The sequence below is a fragment of the Ambystoma mexicanum genome, chromosome 5q, assembly GCF_040938575.1.
Source record: "Ambystoma mexicanum isolate Mex_15411 chromosome 5q, UKY_AmexF1_1, whole genome shotgun sequence".
Lineage (NCBI taxonomy): Eukaryota > Metazoa > Chordata > Amphibia > Caudata > Ambystomatidae > Ambystoma > Ambystoma mexicanum.
In genome coordinates this window covers 1,181,229,107-1,181,249,058 of record NC_090933.1, presented here as the reverse complement: position 1 = coordinate 1,181,249,058, position 19,952 = coordinate 1,181,229,107, and the positions used below count along the sequence as shown (strand labels likewise).

At 39.4% G+C, this 19,952-nt stretch overlaps 1 protein-coding gene across 1 annotated transcript in view; it reads left to right on the top strand.

Moving 5' to 3' along the window:
* The window catches only part of COL22A1 (collagen type XXII alpha 1 chain), a 1,250,061-nt gene extending 1,231,338 nt beyond the window's left edge, over positions 1-18,723 (top strand). Inside the window, exons 63-65 of the mRNA XM_069621676.1 lie at positions 7,006-7,188; positions 10,258-10,335; positions 10,783-18,723. Of these exons, the coding sequence (XP_069477777.1) occupies positions 7,006-7,188; positions 10,258-10,335; positions 10,783-10,970 (449 nt within the window). The 3' untranslated portion in view covers positions 10,971-18,723. The remainder of the gene's footprint in view (positions 1-7,005; positions 7,189-10,257; positions 10,336-10,782) is intronic.
* The last annotated feature ends 1,229 nt before the right edge of the window (positions 18,724-19,952 follow it).

Below are 19,952 nucleotides of genomic sequence, written 5' to 3'. Positions count from 1 at the left end.
TGCATTTATATATTTCCCTGCGAAAATCACAAGATAATAGATAACATAAGCAACACACCTTTTCATGTTCTCATTTGTTTTTCTAAACAAAGTATCTCCCTGCTTTTCTATAATCAGCACATAGCAATGTATGTGCACAATTATGGAAACATAGCAGCAGAGAGGGTGGACTTACAAAACAAATGCAATGTTTTGGTATACAAAGCATTATTTTGATGTGTTGTTGGAAACTGGAGAACATATATTTGCAAACATATCTGGTGTGTATGTAAACGAAAGACAAATGTCCAGGCTAATATACTAACCAGGGCTGAATTCTTAATTTGGACAAGTTGATAGTCACACATTTTATGGATAAAGCAGGGACATCTTTCATCATTGGCAAAGGCTATCTTGTTCGAACATGTCAGCTCATATGTAAGCCACCTATAAATTGGCTCCATTTCAAATGTAAAAAAAAAAAAAAATCGTCAGTCCTACTGTTTGGGCTGATTATATGCATGACAGTTATCTGATTAAATTCGAATTTTCTAACTGGGCAAAAAAGTGTGACTTTAAAAGCCAACTGTTTCAGACAGTGTGGAGTAGTTTCTGAAAGTTCACCGAAGACTACAGCACCCTGAATCCTGAGGGGACAAGGACCTTGAGGGCAATGCTGACCCACAAGGTCTTGATTTGACTGGATAATGAAGCAAGCAGAAAGTCTGATGACTAAGCCAAGACTGTAATTCTGTAATAGTCTTTAGGCCTAAGAATTAGCACTACAATAATGTGCAGGCAGAACTAGTATACAAATCCTGAACTCACTTGAAACAAGGAGCAAACAGCTTTCAGATGCATTCACTCTGAAGCAATAAACTGCTTATGGTGATAGATTGGCCCTTTGGCAATTTTCATATTCTAATTGTTAATTGTTTCAACAGTTTTGGGACTAAAATAGGCCATTCTTAATCACTTTATTCAACATATATTTCTGTTGTCCATGGTAGAACGTTTAAATGGACACCATGATTTATACAATTATGGTTAGGAAAAGAGACAGCATGAAAACATGTAGGAAGGGTGATTGGATCCCTTTCAGGAGGATCTACAATATTTCACCTATGATCATCCATGGTTGTAGATCATTTTTGGGTTGTGCTTGGTTGCCATAGAAATCATGGACCTTTTCACAGAATGTGTAACCCTTTCCCCTTAATTAGTTATCGAAAGTTGGCATGTATAACCTCTCCTGTTCCCTAGCTTCCTATTCCATAGCACCATCATTGTTGACATGATTGGAGGTTGTTCTGGGCCACAATGGTTACATACACTTTGTTGATTGGTAGTAGGTTGCTTTAACATTTTACAAGTGTTTAGAAGAGTAGGATGCTGTTTATATATACATGCTAAACAACAGAGTGAGAGCACTACTAATGTGTTTCTATGTATGAATATAACGGATACTATACTGCAAGTGCAGCCACTTGTCAGTTTAGTAATACAAGTTTGAAGGGTGATATTCATTGCTTCTACTGTGTATAATACATTCAATGGTAATAAGCACTGATTCATAGATTCAGCAAGAAGGTAAACACACAACAATGTATTTTCCAATAGTAAGTGTGTAAGGTGCTCAGGGTTAGTAGTTTCTCTTGCATTAAAGTGCAGTGACCCAACTTTCCCCAGAGCCTTGCTTTGGTTAAAACACTACTCTCTGCCAAACAACCTGCCACAGACCAAGGTGGGCATTGAGAACACCTTTGTGGTGGGGTTTAGATTCTGACATGGAGGGTATTATGTAAATCATAACAACAGACTGTTTATGGGTATTCCCTTCCTGTTGAAAGTTGTGGTTTGTTATCATCTTTACCTCTCAGGTTATTGGACTCATCACCCATTATCATAGGGCAGTTGTAGACCAATCTGTGGAGACACGGGTGCAGTTTGTCTAACTTTCTGAGAAGTTTAGCTTTGACCTGTTGGAACAATAGTCATTCTTCTTCTCCTTGGGAGGTTGTGGTACAGTAATTTATGAAAAAGGTGTTAATGATTGTAGCACATATGGCACATTTATCAGTGAAGGAGAGTATGGTTTGGTTGTCAGTACTGTTTGTAGTATTTGTATGTACCTACAAAGGGTGTTTCTGGTTGGATCTGGATGCAGTTATTTCAAATGTGCTTGTAATGTGTAATCGTTGGGCTATAACACTGCAGATTTTCTATGTTGGTGCTAGGCCCTGAAGACCCTCGCGCATGGAAACAAGGCACAATCACCATACACGAACTGATACGCCAGACACGAGTTTCAATTCCCAAAATCTAGATTTTATTGCAAAGCAAATAGTCTCAGTTGGCCGACTGGATCTCACATCTCGCAACGTGTGTCACCCAGACCTTGTGAGATGCAAGAGAGAAAGCATTCTACAACAGTGTCATATATACAAAAGGACAATCATAACAATCTGTTTGTGACACATCAAAACTGCCCATAATGTATCTTCTTGAGCTAGGGTTCGGTGATTGACAAATATGACGAATATGACACCTTCTGAGACGTTTCTTTGTTAATCTATATTACTTCATTTATGCAACAGTTGCAATTTGCAAGACACAGACAGGATTCTTTGTTACAGAGAACATAATGCACTTGTTTAGTGAGCAAACTGTGTTCGTAGGAGAGACACATTCCAAAGCATGCTATCTTCTAGTTTCTATTCGTGAACTAGGAGTCAGTCTGATTTAAGAGGGCTCAAAAAGGGGGGCCGTAAGGAGAGTATAATTCATGCCTTTAATGGCCTGTTTCTACAGCTTCAGCGAGACCAGCTGGCCCCTGGCTTGGTGATTAAATGCCTCTCTGCTTGCCTTCGAGGACTTGTGAGGGAGGAAAACAATGTATTTCTGTACTGCTTTGGTATTTCTGTCTGGGTTGGTCTCTCAACATGTAACTTGTGGCCTTGCTTTGTGCAAGAGCAGAACGAAATTAAATACATTTTTGCAAAGCGTTTGAACAGAAAGCAAGAGAAAGCAAATGGTGGATCACGATGGTACAAAATGGACGCTCTATATTTATGCTGACGATTCTGTATCTGGTTATGCTGGTCATATGATGCGATTGGCTTTCGGCCAACATAATATAACATCTATGCTATGCTAAGGTATTTTCTAGACTCACATTGGGGCAATTGGAATATGTTATGTTCTTGAGACAAGTAAGGAATAAACCGTTTTCTGTTATATAGTGGTGAGAAGATGAATTGGGCAGATGAATTTGGTAAGGGAAAAGGGCTGAAATAACCAATGGCTGTCCTATTTGCAAAATGGACTGCTGATACTGATGTGACGTTCTACAATTAGCATATATAAAACAACTTATTTTGTGGCTGTGCAATATTGGCAAATGGCATAAGGCTTTACATGATGACTCCTTCATCTAAGGAAGGAAATATGTGATTCCTAATTGGGAGGGAACCTGAATTTAATTAAAATAGTTTGGATGGGACATAGGATAAACCAGCCCCAGGATGCAATTTAAACAAACAGGTACATGTGCAATAGGCATTGAAAAGGCATTCACAACGGTGAAAAACAGGTTTGTAAGAAATAGATGGACATAATCCCCTCAAACATAATGTGCACTGTTCCAAAGTGAACAAGGTGCATTTAACAAAGATTTTGGATTAGCCATAGACAGACATGATCCCCTTAAACAAACAATTGCACAGGTCCTAGGTGACCAACATATATGAAAGACAATTTGCGACAGAATGACTTTGGGTAAACAGGTACACGGGTCTTAAGTGACCATGATTCATATACAACAGTTTGGATAAGTCCATAGATGGACAGTATTTCTTTATACCAACAAATAAGCAAATCCTAATTGACTAAGTGTTAGGGAGGATTAATTATGCCCATTAATGGTGAGGTGGTGTATAGGTTATCTTTACTATGTGGTAAGTGACTTCAATCCAGCACTCCAACTAAGTCAATGCTTAGTATGGGATACCCAATGGAAGCCCTTATTTATATATTTTTTATGTCAAAGTTCTTTAAATCTGGATGATGAACCCTTATATAACGCCCCTCTCTTTGGATCTCCCCGACCTCACTGAGACAAGAAGTAGGTTTGTTTTGAAAATTAAAAGGTTTATTTGAAGAATTGAACAATATATATCACACTTTTATGAATAGAATAATATCTGAATAGCACACGTATGAATATGTACATTGTGCAGCAATGGGTAATATTACAATATCAACAATCTCTTTAATCAGTTAGGAGTAGGAATAGAAAGGATAAGGTAGCAGAGAATACTTTGTATGATTCAAGGGAATGCAATGATGGGAAAGAATGCAACACAGAAATAAACTTGATATGATTTCAATCAAAAGATAATATGATCACTTTTTCCTTTGTTATTACTCACTCCCCTCACTATGCAACATGACGAGATGGAAATGAGGGCACACAGGTTTCAGGAATACAATCAATAATGCAGTTCAATCCCAGTTCCCCCAGCAAGCTTAGAGAAAACAATTATGATTTTAAAACAGGCAAAAATACTTTTGAATGTGATTGCAATGAAAGGGAAAATATGCTAAAATGATTTTAATTCACTAAAGGAGATTCAGGATAAGTGGAGTTAGTTTGGATTGGTTCAGGTCAACACTAGCAATGATTCTTGAAGTATTATCAGATTGAAAACGAATTTCAGCAGTTGAAAACAAGAAACAGCATGTGGTGAAATGGAGCTAAATTGCAATTCGCAGCAACTTTTCCGCATGCGGGAAACGCAATTAAGGAAAAACTATAAGGAATTGGAATGTCGTTTTGGGTTGGTTGGAAAGCTTAGGATCTCAGCTTTAAAATGGCAGGTTCTAGGACGTGCGGTTCAAAAGTTACAGAGATTTTAATCAAGGTAGATTTTTCAGAAACAAAGTCAAGATTTCAAAAATGACAGATGCGCTTTCTTTGGCATAGTTTGAGTTCCATGTTCAACTTTACCCAAAATGGTTTTAAAACGCTGGCTTCTGGTAGAGGTGAGTAACGGTATTACACCCATGTTTGACAGATTTCTTCCAGCAAGCAATCCTCAAAAGTATACTTTGTTCAGATATATATATACTTCTGTGGACCTTATATTTATGTAGATTCTTGCAGGAGAATGATGTTGACCACCCAACAAGGAGGTTGGATCTTTTTGGGTTGTTTGTAAGCCATGATTTTTACAAATTTGACACCAAATAAAAACACATTTTTGAAACCAGCTCTGTTTCTTTTGCAATGATTTTGCTCTGTGAGCAGCCAAATGATGGGTTTTGGCAGTGGTCTCCTGTGTTACCACTGACATAGGCAAAAGTAGATGGTGGCCTATTTTTCAGGTTTTCACGGTGCACTTTCTGGTGATTTCTGGCGAGCAGCATGCTTTCCGGCGGCCATTATGATGTTTCTGCTGCCAGCAATGCACAGTGATGTTGCAGGGCTTTGATTAGTGGGTTAAGACATCCCACAATGTGCAATGTATTCAAGAAGGTCTAGAAAGTAAGATTGTAATAATATAAAAGCAAACTCACATACATGTTTGAAGATGTGCTGGCTAGTTGTTCCTGGGTGGGGTGGAGGTTATTGGATTGGATACGTGGGATGAGGGGTTAACTCATCAGCCCTTCTTAACTCTAATAGGGCCACACATGAAATGCCCTTAGTTAAGATGCCCTTTGATGTTGGCAGCAGGTGGTAGGAGGCCTAAGGATTGATGTTTAGTGGGTCATGTGCCCAGGCTCTCAGCCACATGCCTTTTACCAAGATGGAGGGCAATGGCAGCATCCCAGGTCTATGGTCAGGATCAATTACAGACAATTGACAGGGCTACAAAAACAGTAATTAATTCCCTCTTGGGAGTGCTTGGGCTCCAGGTGCATTAGATGCTTGGACTTGGACTGGCTGCTTTGAATTCAGCTTTATGAGGATGCTCTGGATACTGCATCCATGCTGTCCTGATTCTCGAGCCTAGAGTGGTCTATCAACTTCCAGGGCCTAGAGGCCTAGACTTGTACTGGCTGCTTTGTGCTTCGTAAATCAACTTGAAAGCTCTCATATCTGCTACTGTGTAGGCCACAGTCACATGCACAGAGAAGCCTATTAGCCATGTGCCTGTCCCTAAAATGGATGGTAAGGAGACCGGCTGTGGTGGGCTAGTTTATGAAGGGTTGGTTGGGTCGAAAATAATTATTAGCTCCCTCCTAAGTATGAGGCCTGATGATGATGTGGAAAACTCAGTGTGGCAGGGATCAGGGGGGCCTCGAGCCATGAGCCTGAATATAATTTGATTGTACGTGCTCCCTCTAGTGACAATGTTGTGGCAACTACAACATGAGAGCATGCACTCTCTGTGCATTTTGTCAGCCATGACACAAATATTAATATCGCCCTTGCTCTGGTGCCCATCCTTTTATTTCACACGTGCATGCCTTCTTGTCAGCTTTCCTAATGTTGTTTTACTATTCTGATGCAGATTGGACTGTTCTTTAATATATACTATTTTTGTAATGATCATGGGCCCCATCACATGGTTTGACGGAAAACCCACCAGAAGGCGGCGGGTTACCGGCAACCCTGTATAACTGTTTCCACTGCCTGACTTCCCGGTGCCATTGGGATATTACGGCAGGCCGCGGAAACAGTAAATTCCCATTCCCGTGCAGTCCCATTGGACTCCACGGGAATGGGGACACTGAAACACCGGCACCGTTCCTAATGGTGCTGTTGCTTGAGTGACGACCATGCCGGTAGGGACCTGATAACCCGGCAGGTCAGGGCTGCCATTGGATCTGTGGCCCCTACCAGCATTGCTGTAGTATGGTTGTCTGGAAAGGTAGCCGGTAGGTTGCTACAGGCACACTTACTTCCAGACTGGCATAATTATAATGAGGGCCCATGTAAAAATACATCTGTGCGGTTATTTCCCATATTACAGCTATTATAATTCTCAAAATTGATCTAATTTGGATTTCTTTTGACAGACAAACTAGCCTACCTCATGGCTCAAATGCAGCCTGCACACGTTAAGGCAGCTCATGGCAAACCTGGCCCTCCTGGATCTCCTGGAAAAGATGGGAATTCTGGGCGACCTGGCGCTCCTGGAGAGCCTGGCAATCCTGGTCAGATGGGACCAGAAGGACCCTCAGGCCCTATGGGCCCTAAAGGTGAGTACATATGTTGTTATGTGTGACAAAAATACAACCGTTAGCATGGTGGCATCTTATAACAAGAACAAATAAATTCACTTACTTCTATGATTTTTTCTTTTGAATGAGAATATATTATTCTATAGGTAGTGCAGAAATGGGTCCAATCAGACTTTCTAACATTTGAACTCTGGGCCTAATTACGAGTTTGCTGGTAATTTGGTGGTAGATCCTCCAAATAACCACCAAACTCAATTACCAATAAAGCCACTCGGTCCTGTGAATTTACTATATGATTACAAGTAGTGGTAAGGTGGTGTTAATCCACATTTTTGGAATCCTTAGCACTCCTTGGGGATTTCAGCAGAATTACTGCAAGCAGTCATTTTGACACAGTAATTCGGTACATATTTTACCTTAAATTGGCACATTTACCTTCAGTGGTGGAGGTACAGATTGAAGCAATTCCGTTACCACCAAAACAAGTGTCGGTAACTGATTAACCACCAGTTTTTTTTCCCACACTGTGGAACATCTAATGAGGATTGTGAGGGGAGTTGGAAAACATACGTTATGGATCTTATGAAGACCATTGACTAAGGAGATTAGATTCTGAGTAAATGAATATAGTACTATGCAGAAATAATTAAAAATATATGTATATATGCATATACAGTGCCTTCACATTTGAATTGGACACGTCTGCTTGGTAATTCAACAATTTCCGGTCAGGAACTATATTTGCATCTCTTTCTCTGAAAGCGAAATTTGCATCAATGTAACTATTTCATTTTTGATTGATTACCTCCTTACATGCGTTGCTGTGAATTATAGGGATTTTGGTCTCAAAATCTCAATGAGTTAGTCCTGAATGTATAGTACAGCAAGAAAATATATTTTGACATTTAAAACTGCAACAGCTCTGCCAATTACACTACAAAATACCACTATAATGAAAAAAAAACTCCTCTGCTTATTTAGCGCAGGTGGTAAAATTAGCACTGACGGAAAACGTGTCACCGTCACAGAAAAATAATACATCTTAATATTGTGATAATTACAACCAAAAATAAGATTAGATCCTAAGGCATGTTAAGGCAGGTTAAACATTGGATGGCGTAAGGGAAATTTCATTTGTTTTGGTGGCACATTTCACAGGTGCTTTTCTACCTATGTTGCATTTTTACCAAAGACGGAATACAGGCACTGACTGTAGGAAATGTACTAAAATATTTGTTCCAATGGTGATATTTGTCATGCTGGTAGAAGTTACCACAGGTGGTATTCACCAATTACAGATATTCCATACCACCATGAATGAACAGAAACCAATACCACACCTTTACCCGCTGGTGTAGATATAATGCTGGTGAAATGGCCCTAAAAGCTTTCTAATGTGCTTTGAATTGGAAAGGGATCATTACAACTAGAGCAACAAGAAGCGTTAGTGTAAATCTGTGCGCTCACACTAAGTTTAAATACCTCGAAAAAGCACCACACTGCACAACACAGGTGCCACCCCTCAGTACTATACTAACAAGCATTGGCAATGCCAACAGTTTGGGCTTTCTTTTTTGTAGGCATGGGAAAGGCACATGCCGGGCATTGTCATAGTGGTAGTAACTGGTCATTGATGGTATCAGGTGCAACATGGTGTGAGTACCTGGGCATCTAATGCAGTGCCACTCAAATGCCTAACATTTCTCTACAAGTAAAAACTGTTGGCTTTGCAATGCTTGTTTTTAACAGTTCATCAGCGAAGAACAGGAGGGGTGCTTATAAATCGAGCGGTTGAAGGCAGAGCTGGTTAAGACATTTGGAGTATTCCCATAGCGGGTGTACAACTCCTATTAGGTCATTCAATCTAAGAAGAATGCTTTGAAAAAAAAACACTGGCAGCCACTTTGAGTGCAAAGTTTGATTGTAAGCTTTGATTAAGGCGAGCTCAATGATGGTCATTACCGCTGTCACAGTATCCCGCAACAGTAATTCCGGTGGGATACCGGAAACCTGCCTTACTGTCTCTGCCAACCTATATCTTGGTATTACCAGGATATTAGGGGTGGCAGAGTAACAGTAAGTTTCCATTCCAATGGAGACCCATCAGATGGGAAGCAGTGAAGCACCTGCACTGTTGTCAATGCTGCTGCTGCTTCAGTGATTTCTCTGCTGGTAGGGTCCTGAACTCCAGGCAGGTACTACAGACTTGGAGTGAGCCGTCTCAGGAAAAATGCCAGAGTTGGTAGTACTGGCCATTTTAGTTTTATCCCAGACCGGCTTACTCATAATCACCCCCAAACAGTTCCCATGAGGAGGTCTTTTCAGTGGGTGGGAATGGCCATATGAATTTGCATGGCCATGGGCAGCCGATAGGTGGGCAAATAACCAAACAACACCTGCAAGTTGTGTGTCCTTCCTCGTGTGTCCCTCCTCATGTGCCATTCCTCACTATCTGTCCTCTACTGCAATATTTTCGACTGATAGGTGTTGGGTTCCATGTGTTAATATTCCTGCAAAAATATCACCATACAAAAATATTGTCATATTTCTGCAGCAATATTAAGGCATGGAACCTGCAGGGGACATCCTTCCAACCCCTGCATTATTTTTAAAGGAGTGGGGGACAAACCTCAAATTATCAAATGATCCCCCCCTGAAATATTGCCATGGCCGTTCCAGACAATCATATATATGGCGATATTTTTGGTGGGGATGATATGTAGTGATACCAGGTGTTTGTTGCAAGCGACACCTAAGAGACCAAACTAAAAAAGTGAAAAATATATTGTGTAGATTAGCTGCAGTAACTCAGCTATGACACTAAGCTGTGTATGAATACAGAAAGAGTACTAAGCACTACGGCTGGAATAGAATGAGTTAACTTTCCATATTAAAGCATTAATTAAAGAAAATAACAAATGAAAATGACTGATGACTTGTTCTACTGTAAGCGAAATAGTTGAACAACAACAGATATTTCTAATGGTCTAATATGGGTTTTTTTCACGCTTGGAAACAGTGTTTCTCTTTCGTTGCCAACAAAAACATCATATAATGAATCTATGACCTTGCCTTTTATTTCACCAGGCGACAGAGGTGCTAAGGGTGAGCGTGGAGAACCAGGGGTTGGCCAGCGTGGAGAAATGGGGCTTCCAGGGTCCCCAGGTATGTGTTATGCCCACCAACAAACTACTAAAATATATGTTACTGACTGTGCTTTTAGAGGCATTCATAAGTGAAATGGTATCCTCTCTTTGCCTTTAACTAAACAGAATGTCAGTGCGAATATAAAACGGTTGTTTGGGTGTTAGTTCTCATAATGACTTTAACACTGTTGCCTATCTAATGGGTAAATATGTGTGTGTGTGTTTGTGTGCATGCGCGTGTGTGCGCGCATGTAGAAATACTGAAACCGCAAAACAGTGCTACCTCAGCATGGAAAGGTTATTTTACTTCTCTACAAGCAGACAAAAAACCTTGAATCTAGTCTGCTCCCTGCCTATTTGAAACAAATTCTGCATACTATCAATAGACCAAGTCATTTAATTTTTGGGTGATCACATGGCGTCCACAAAGTGTCTAATATATTCTCTCTCTGCGCTTTATCTGTAGGTCTACCAGGTGAGCCAGGTTATGCCAAAGATGGAATTCCAGGAACACCAGGTCCGCAGGGAGAAAGCGGAATGATGGGCCTGACTGGACCACAGGGTCCCCCGGGATCAAACGGACAATGCGATCCATCTCAGTGTGCTTACTATGCAAGTCTTGCTGCCAGGCCAAGCAACGTAAAAGGACCTTAGTGTGAGGTGCTGTGGACTGAAGCCGAAACTTGAACTCTTCCCTGGCAAGAAACTACAGAACCTTTGGAGTTTGCTTTTTACTTGTGATTTGTTTGTTTCTGGAGTCCTGTAAGGAAATGAAAACCAACATCTGCTGCCGGTCGGTCTGTTTTTAAATGATGTGAGGTTCATAGTTGTTTTTTCTACCGTCAGATATAGAAACCGCAATCATTTTTATTGCAATATTGAAATCCAGGGAGAATTGAAAAATGATCTTCTCATGGTCATCTACGTGCTGCTGGACACATGATGATGCATTTTAAGTTGGGATGCTCTTTACACAGTTTTTGGGGTACACATCTGCTCATTAGTGGAAGAGAATACACAAGCAAAACTATGGTTGCTCACTTAGTCCAAAGCTCCAGTTCCACAATACTGACAAAGCCACTCTTCCATGTGTTCAGTCTACTAGATGGTGCTGTACCCCATGATCAGGTGAGGGTTTACTCTTCAATATAATAATACAATCCACTCACATCAGCTTCTATGTTCTTGGTTTTGTAGCTATAAACAAGAGGATTCTTGGTAGCCAGAAGCATGGTATGCCACAGAGGTGTGTAGAGGGTTATCTTTGGATTCCGGTATTCAAGGGATCTTGTGAATTATGTATAATATTAATAATTTATATTTAAGCTGCGTTTACAGTTTGCTAAACACGGCACAAATAAGAAAAGAGCACTGATTCAACTAAACGTGCCCTTGTAAAGCTAAGTAAAGTAATTTACTTGAAATATATGTGACAGTCAAATGTGCAGAGGGGAATGTGACATGCCACTAATGTTGTGCCCCAGAATTGACCTGTAAGCAATTATCTTGTGTTCAGAATAGGCCAGTTTGCGTTTGGTGTCCTGGTCAATGAACAGAATGCTTCCCAAGAAGGATCCAACAGCTTCTACCCCTATTGGTTGTTAAAGATGCAGATTAGACATATTTCCTTTTGCAGAAGATGCGTGGATGGGCAAGCATCATCTAAGGAAAATCCAAATGTCCACCAAAGAACATTGTCTACAGAAATGAGGAAAGTGTGGTTGATATCGGTGCCATAAATCAATACAACAGTATATTTATTAAAGAGAAATATATGGATGCATACTCAAGGAATTAAATCAGAGTATATAGTTATTAAAAATCAGTGTTCAGTGGGATGTGATAGTATATTTCATTAGAGTTGCAGAAATGTCTGTGGTCTGTGTTTAATATGAAATGTGCCTTGTTTTGCCCAGTGTGTCTCTAGTCTACTCAGGGTTTCACCAATGCACTTAGGACACATGCTAGTGAATACCATCACGAGTGACTTCTTTTCTCCACCATGCCCAGCCCAGACAAAGGCTTAAACAGTGAAGTGCAAACTAAATAAATGATCATCAATCTCCTACATTTGAAAAACTTTTGGATAAATTGATTACTTCAAATGCATCCAACAACAGAAGAAACTGGTTCTTTTTATGGTTTATTATCTTCTAAAGAATTTTAGAGAAAACTGAACGAAATTTGCCTGAATCAACCTTGCACTCAAAGCTTGCATCTAAGCCAACAAAGAACTTGATCTAACTGCATTCCCACATGTGCACTTTTCCCTTCTACAGAGCATGAGCAGGTGGCCAGCAGTCACTCTTACTTCTTGGGGTCACTTAATGTAAAAAACAAATAGTTGCCCCGTTATGGGTCTGTGCTTTGCGAAGTCAATTCCAGAACTGTTGGACTTGAGAGCCTTGGAAAATGTAGATCTTGTCCTTCCCCGATAAATATCCCTTCTTCAAACATGGTTTTGCAAGAAAATGTACTACAGTCCTTCCGATGAAATGTTTATTTCCAGTCTTCAAAAGTACTCATGCTGGTATCCCATCTTGTGTTAAATGAATCAGTGGATGAAAACCAAAACCAAATCTAAAGGTTTATTCATCTGAGAGTAAATTGGTTTTAATTAGGAGCAAGGCCTTTGGAAGGAAGGTGTCTACAAATGATTACCAACGTGATGTTGTAATTTACTTTGTTAAACCACCAGAAGACAGATATTTCTGTTGATGTGTTGTCATTTAAATTGGAAGCATTGGGCAGAAATCATGATTTCATGTGATTACAATTCATTCTTTTACTTGTTAACCTCTTGTTAGATTAGTATTTGCATCATTTCATCTCCACAAGTCTACATCATCAAGCCAGTTTTAAAACCAGTGTTTTTGTTTAGCTCTTCCTATAACTACTGTTTTCTATGACTGAATGTGCAACGTGGCTCTCTGTTGTTATGGTGAATGGTATGGAAGGAAAAGACTAATCTGGAGATCACTGGTTTGCTGAACGTACACATCAATGTTGATTATAGGGATCTCCTTGTTAAACACATCAACTGACTATGATGGAACATTTCTGATTCCCAAAGTGCTTTTCCTTCTATTCATGATAGGATGTTTTCACTTTGCATCCAGCTGCTGTAATATGCTACAATGCCAAATTTGAAAATAATGCAAACTTCCTTCGAAGGGCTTTAAATAGGTTGCTCTGACTCAGCAACATGCACCACTGTTAGGACATTCAGAGTCAACGTGAGGTCGCCCACAATCACATCTCAAGTTCAGGACATCATGTGGTCCTTGAGTTTTATAGATCATGAATGCAGTAGATGAGACACTGGGCCTGATTCACATTGTTCAATAGACACATCCCATTGAAATTCAGTGTGTGAATCAGGCCCACTGCCTCTCAGAAACCCACCTTGCTTTTAGAGAGAGAGACAGACCATTGGGGATACACTTCAATATGAGATTGATCTGCCCTCAGGCATCTCCAAACATCTATAATCTACTCAGAACTGCAATTAATGTTTAAGAACTGGGTGTAATGAATTATGATAATTCTCATACTCTGAGGAGCAATATGTCTAGCTCTTCAGAAACGTCACTAACATCCAGTGAGAAAAATAAGTTTTAAAGTACAAGTACTGAAACAGGAGCATAACAGCTGACGTGTCTGCCAACAAGGCACATTTGCCATAAAGTTCACATATTGATGTTAGAACTAAACTAGAAATAGATATAGCGAAGGTAGTCTATTATATATATGCAACCATTCAATGGAAGCCAATTCTAGCAACTCTTAGTACAATTGTAAATATATTAGCATTAGGAGGCTCAGCCACACCTATCAGTTACTGATTATATCTGTCTTTTTGTGTCTATGTTGTACTGTATATATTACCCTTTGGGCTCTTTTTAACAAAAATAAGGAGGTGTACTACCCCTAAAATCATTTGACCTTTTGATATATATCCACTTATTTTAGCTGATGAACCTCATACTGTGGATGAATAAATCATTGAATTTCAATAATAACTTGACAGAAAACAGAAAACAATGTCTGCCAATAAAATTGACTGTAAATATAACCTTTTGCTAGTTGTCGAAAACCAATTGTGATACGGCTTTGATAACATTGTTTTAAAATGTAGATCTTTAACAATGAGCTAAATCAAGGTAGCTATTTAAAATCAAATTAAAAACAAATAATCTCAAAAAATCTTGATAAAACTGTCAATGTACATATATATTTTTGTGATTTCATATATGCAACAGATGGAGGCTATGTGCCTGCTTGGGCGTCTCCTTTTTTGTTTTCTGCCCATTCAAGATTATTTTACACTGTTTTTTCTATGCATAGTTATACCTCAGCATGATACATTGGTCTGTTTTTTTTTCTTTTTTATATATCTCAGGCCTCAATGATGGGCATTTCAGAATGTGGGCCTGCTACTTATAATCTACAACTACCTTTAGAGTGGAGGCAGAATATGGAAGGTGTATGAATGTTCATAACAGGACTGCACCTACTTGGTAGATCTATAACTTCTGTTTGAATTATGTCCGGGATCAGCAGTAAACATGTTTGGTGAGAGTACGTTCAATATAGAGTTTATCAGTAACGTTACTGTGAGCCTAGCTTTACACTCAAAGATGGTGCTATACATGTCCTTTTTTATCTTATTTTGGTGGCCACAATTTTTGGTCTTCCAAGGTGCATGGCTACTTTTCAGCATTCATTGAGATGTGGCATGTAATATTAATTATTTGTGGATGGTGGCAAATATATGTGTTTCTGTTGTAATTGACAAAAGAAGAGTTCACCATTTGCCCAGCTGTGTATCAAATGTAGTTGCATCACCAAATATCAGCACAGGATAAGGCTTGTTTGCAAATGGGAGATTATCAATGGTGTTAGGTGTTATTGTGTTTTTTTCGCTCGCAGTAACAACTGCTTTGATGCATCTCAGGTCAGTTTGTGATATCTCTGGACAATCCAGAATTCAATATTAGAGAGACATTTGGTTGTAGTGTGTTTGAATCAATCAAGAGTAATATTTTTTATGGAAACTTGCCAGTTGGGCACAGCAGAATGTGCAAGGCTTCTAAGGATTACCCTTAGGGAAAGGGCAGAGCATGTGCAGACATTGAAAAGAATGGATGACATGGAGATTACTATGTTAGCCTGAAGTGACATGAAAGACATTCATGCTGTGGGAAGTAATAATTGTGTGCATTTGCGCGGAAAAATGAAGGTCAATTGCTGGCAGTCTTGACTGAGCCTGCCATTGACCATAGTTGAGAGATATATTGAAAGAAATATGTAAAGTATCCTTTCTCCTTAAGTATTACTCTCTCATCTTAAAGTTGGAGTATGTTAGGGGTGAAGGATTACTGGAATTGTATATAGTATGTTCCAGCTATCTAGAAGTACTTGGAGTAGGCTATTGCTCACATCCGCATTATAGGACTGATCAGGAGCTTAGCGTTAGATTGTTAAACTTCCCCATGTGTTTGGTCGAGGTTGTATATCTTTAGCAGCAATGCTATTTTTGGTTACATGCAACATCTGGGGAAGTGATCATTGTGAAGTTGATATTTCAGATATGTGCTTTGTAAAGGATAGCGGCTATGGAGAGATAATTGTTTTAGCAGCTTAAAGGTGTGAAAGATGGAATGAAGGCATATTAAAGAGGGCCAGAATGTGTCTTCATGGGTTAAGAAAAACTGAAAAAGTGTATATGCAGACTCTGTGAAGGTGATCTTGATTTCAATTTTCTAATTTTGGGTATTTATGAAAGAACTTGCATCACTGATGGGGCCAGCAAATGTCTATCCTGTGGCAGCACATTGTCTTGATTACAGCCACATTGTAGTTGGCCATTCTATTGCACAATTATTTGACCTGGTCAGACTAACTGGTAAGCGAGTACTTTAGATAACAGCTGTAATATATAGAATTGGCATTTTAGGCATGCAACGGCCCAGGCAATTTTGTTTGGAAATCGGATTTTGAATTCTATTTAAAAGTTCTTGTTATAGGATCTTTCAGCTCATATATATTCAGTTTGTAATTTGCATATTTTTCATTCAGTATTTATATGATATGCATCACCTTTCATGTATGGTGGATACATTTTTAAAAAGTGTATAATGTTATAGGGATGAAGAGCCGAGTTTGCGCCCTATTTTAGTTGACCCAGAGTGTATAGAAGATGGTTTTCCAATAACAAACACTCTCACAGATATAGCAAACATGCCCTAACGCTATATTATTGTGCCATGAAAGTTAGTATACATGCCTAAATGTATTGTCTATCATTCTGCTACAGCCCGAGCATCATTCCAAACTTTACAAAGCATGGAACTCCTATACCCAAAAATCCTGAGTTCTGCTTGATGTGGTCATCTTTGACTGTGTTCTGTTACATGCTACCCTTGAACGGTTAATATTATGGGAGATGATACATTTTGAATTGTTAATGATATGTATTCTATGAGCTAGAAAGAAATACTTATCTTTGATTCTACGCGGGTCCCCCATGAACACATTGTTTTACTTTAGAAGAACATTTGCTTTGTTGAACTTTCTGGAAATTGCAGGGTAGACCTGTACTCAGACAAACTAATGCGTGTAGGATCAGTGACATGAAAAGAAGTATAATATCTTTATAATATACATAGGCAGCTGTATATTGAATGGTGCGTTAAGAACTATAGTAAGGTCCTCCTGAGTAACAGTAATATGGAGTAAATCCGTTGAGATGGAATGTGTCCCAGGGAACCATAATAAGTAAGAAGTACAGTCTCACTTTTGCTGTAATAAATAGCATACATGAGTAACAGTATTCTGGAGAGTAGTTTATTTGTACTGTCAATTATGTAGACTAAAATCTCAAAGAAGGTAATATCAACATTAGGGTTAAGTAAGAAGTACATTCTCACTTTTGCTGTAATAAATAGCATACATGAGTAAAAGTATTCTGGAGAGTAGTTTATTTGTACTGTCAATTATGTAGACTAAAATCTCAAAGAAGGTAATATCAACATTAGGGTTAAGTAAGAAGTACATTCTCACTTTTGCTGTAATAAATAGCATACATGAGTAACAGTATTCTGGAGAGTAGTTTATTTGTACTGTCAATTATGAAGACTACATTCTCAAAGAAGGTTATATCAACATTAGAGGTTTAAGTCAATACATTAACTAGAAACGTTTCTATACAATGTGGATTTGCTTTCCTGGGATGAGCTATAACACGCCGCATGTATAATGTATGAACCAACAGGTAATACAACTCTCTGAAACCAAGTCAGGAGACAAGGTTTATTCATCTGAGTTTGGCAGAAATACCTTTACTAATTTTTCAAAAATGGAAGACCATCACCACCGTCTATGTTGGAAGTAAATTCACCAAATAATGAGTTTGTGCTGTTGTCCATTTTGGAGTACCATAGGGATGCTTAGGTGATGGAAGAATATCTGCCACAGCTCATTTCAGAGGTGAACAGTCCTGGATAGCTCTTAAAGTAGAACTTTAGCAAAAGACCAGAGATGTGTTTCCCGACGTTGATCCATGGCCACAATTTGGTGGAGAAGTAACGAAATATGCTCATTCTGCTACCAGAGTTTTTAAAAGCTACTGCTGTACTCTCAGCACTACTTACCCCATATAGTGGGATACAGTGTTATCCAACACATGTAGTGGCCTGACTCAAGACCACCATCACAGACTCTTAAGAGAACATGTCCTCAAACCTCTATGGCCCAATTGTTTATTTATCTATTTGTTTGCAACAGTGTTGTTGTATGGCAAATACCTATGTTGTGAACACAGAATAAAAGGTAATGTCGTGCATATTCACTTTTAGGTTTAACCACATGTTTAACAGCTGTCAGGAAAACAATCCAATTGTTTGAACAATTTCAGGAAACAGTGATTACCACCGTGGAGCCGGGTATTATCCTGCAGTACTTGAGGATGTGCAGGTAGATCCTGCAAATATTTGTGGAAGAACATCATGACGATACAATAGGGACATGGTGCTTGTTTATACTTTTTGATAGGTAAAAAATCGATTTGTTTGATCTTGTTGCTGGACACATCATGGTTTTCTATTACACTAAACATTGTATAATTATATATAAATAGAAGATGATTTCATATGGAACATTGTTTTATTGTGTGCTCAGTCATTGAATCTGCCAAAGCTTGTCCCAACAGTACACACAAGACACCCAGAGCAGTCACCACAATATGCACTGGCACAGGAACCGGTTACTGTCAAATGCAAACACAGTGTGCTGAAAGGTGTCATGTCATGCTGACTTTATTAAAGTGTTGTTCTTAATGAGGAATTGAAGAGTTAGTGTGCTGATCTGTTTATTGAAATAATAAAAAGTGGCTGCAAACAAAATATGTGAAGCTTACTGCATTACTCAACTGTGCATATGAAATGCTAATGCTTCATACATAACTTCAATACTCCCCTAATAAAAAATGTTTTCTAGTTCAACGCCTGTATATGCCATAGAGAAATTGTGTAAATGGCAGGTAGTATATAGCCAGTCACACAGGGAATAGGAGCCTGCTGGTAGGGGTGGACTGGGAACCAAAAGAGGCCCTGGAAATCATTTTCAAAGTGGCCCCATAGGACACATTTTCAGCAAGTCCAACCCTTTTCCAATGGGAACATTTGGAAATACCACACAAAAGAGGCCCAGGGTGCAGAGGCCTACCGGGACATCTTCAGAGTTCCCTATGGGTCAGTCCACCCCTGCCTGCTAGGCTATCAGCAATTATGTAATTAGAAGCAACCTTTTCAACATATTAGGACAGCTGCCTTTTATAGGTCTTAAATTGGAATAGGATCATCTAAAAGTGTATAATAGAACCTACACCATCTAATAAACGGGGATAACTGAAATGGTGTTCCAAATTCCAAGGTAGCTTGCAGGCCATAATGGGTGTCAACATGCATTTGAGGGGAAGATGGGAAGAGATAGGGTCATTGTAAATATTGGGGTTCCGTCTTCATTTGGTATCCATCTAGAAAGAAAAGGGCATAAGAGAATGCTTATGACCCATATCTTCAAGGATGCTCTCCTCAACACCCAGGCCAGCACGTCGCCACTCGCGTGACATGACTCGCTAAATGCAGACGGACCCTCTCCTCCCCGCCACCCGCTACAGCTGTACCCCTCCTCTGTCCCCCTCCGTATCCTATCCCCCACTATATATCTGTTCTGTTGTTACCACCGAAAAGCGCTCTGTTAAGCATATGTAATGTTGTACACCTCTGTAAAGCGCTCTGTTATGTATCTGTATTGGTGTATACCTCTGTATACCTCTGTAAAGAGCTCTGCTGCGTCTCAAAGCTAGATCTGTACTCAATAAATACTATGTGTGTCGATAACTCACACATATATTGCTGATCTCTAACATGATAGAAGGCTTCGCTGGCAAAGCCCCCAAGCACTTGCTGATGCCCCTGCTGCACTTAGGCCTACCTTGCTCCGGATAGCAGGATTGTGTTGGCAAAGCACAGAGGTAAATGCATGGTTAACACTGTATTCAGAAGGGGGTAGTAATAGCATCTGGTATTACAGCAATTCGAAATTCAAAGACATGCCTGAAGCACTTAACAA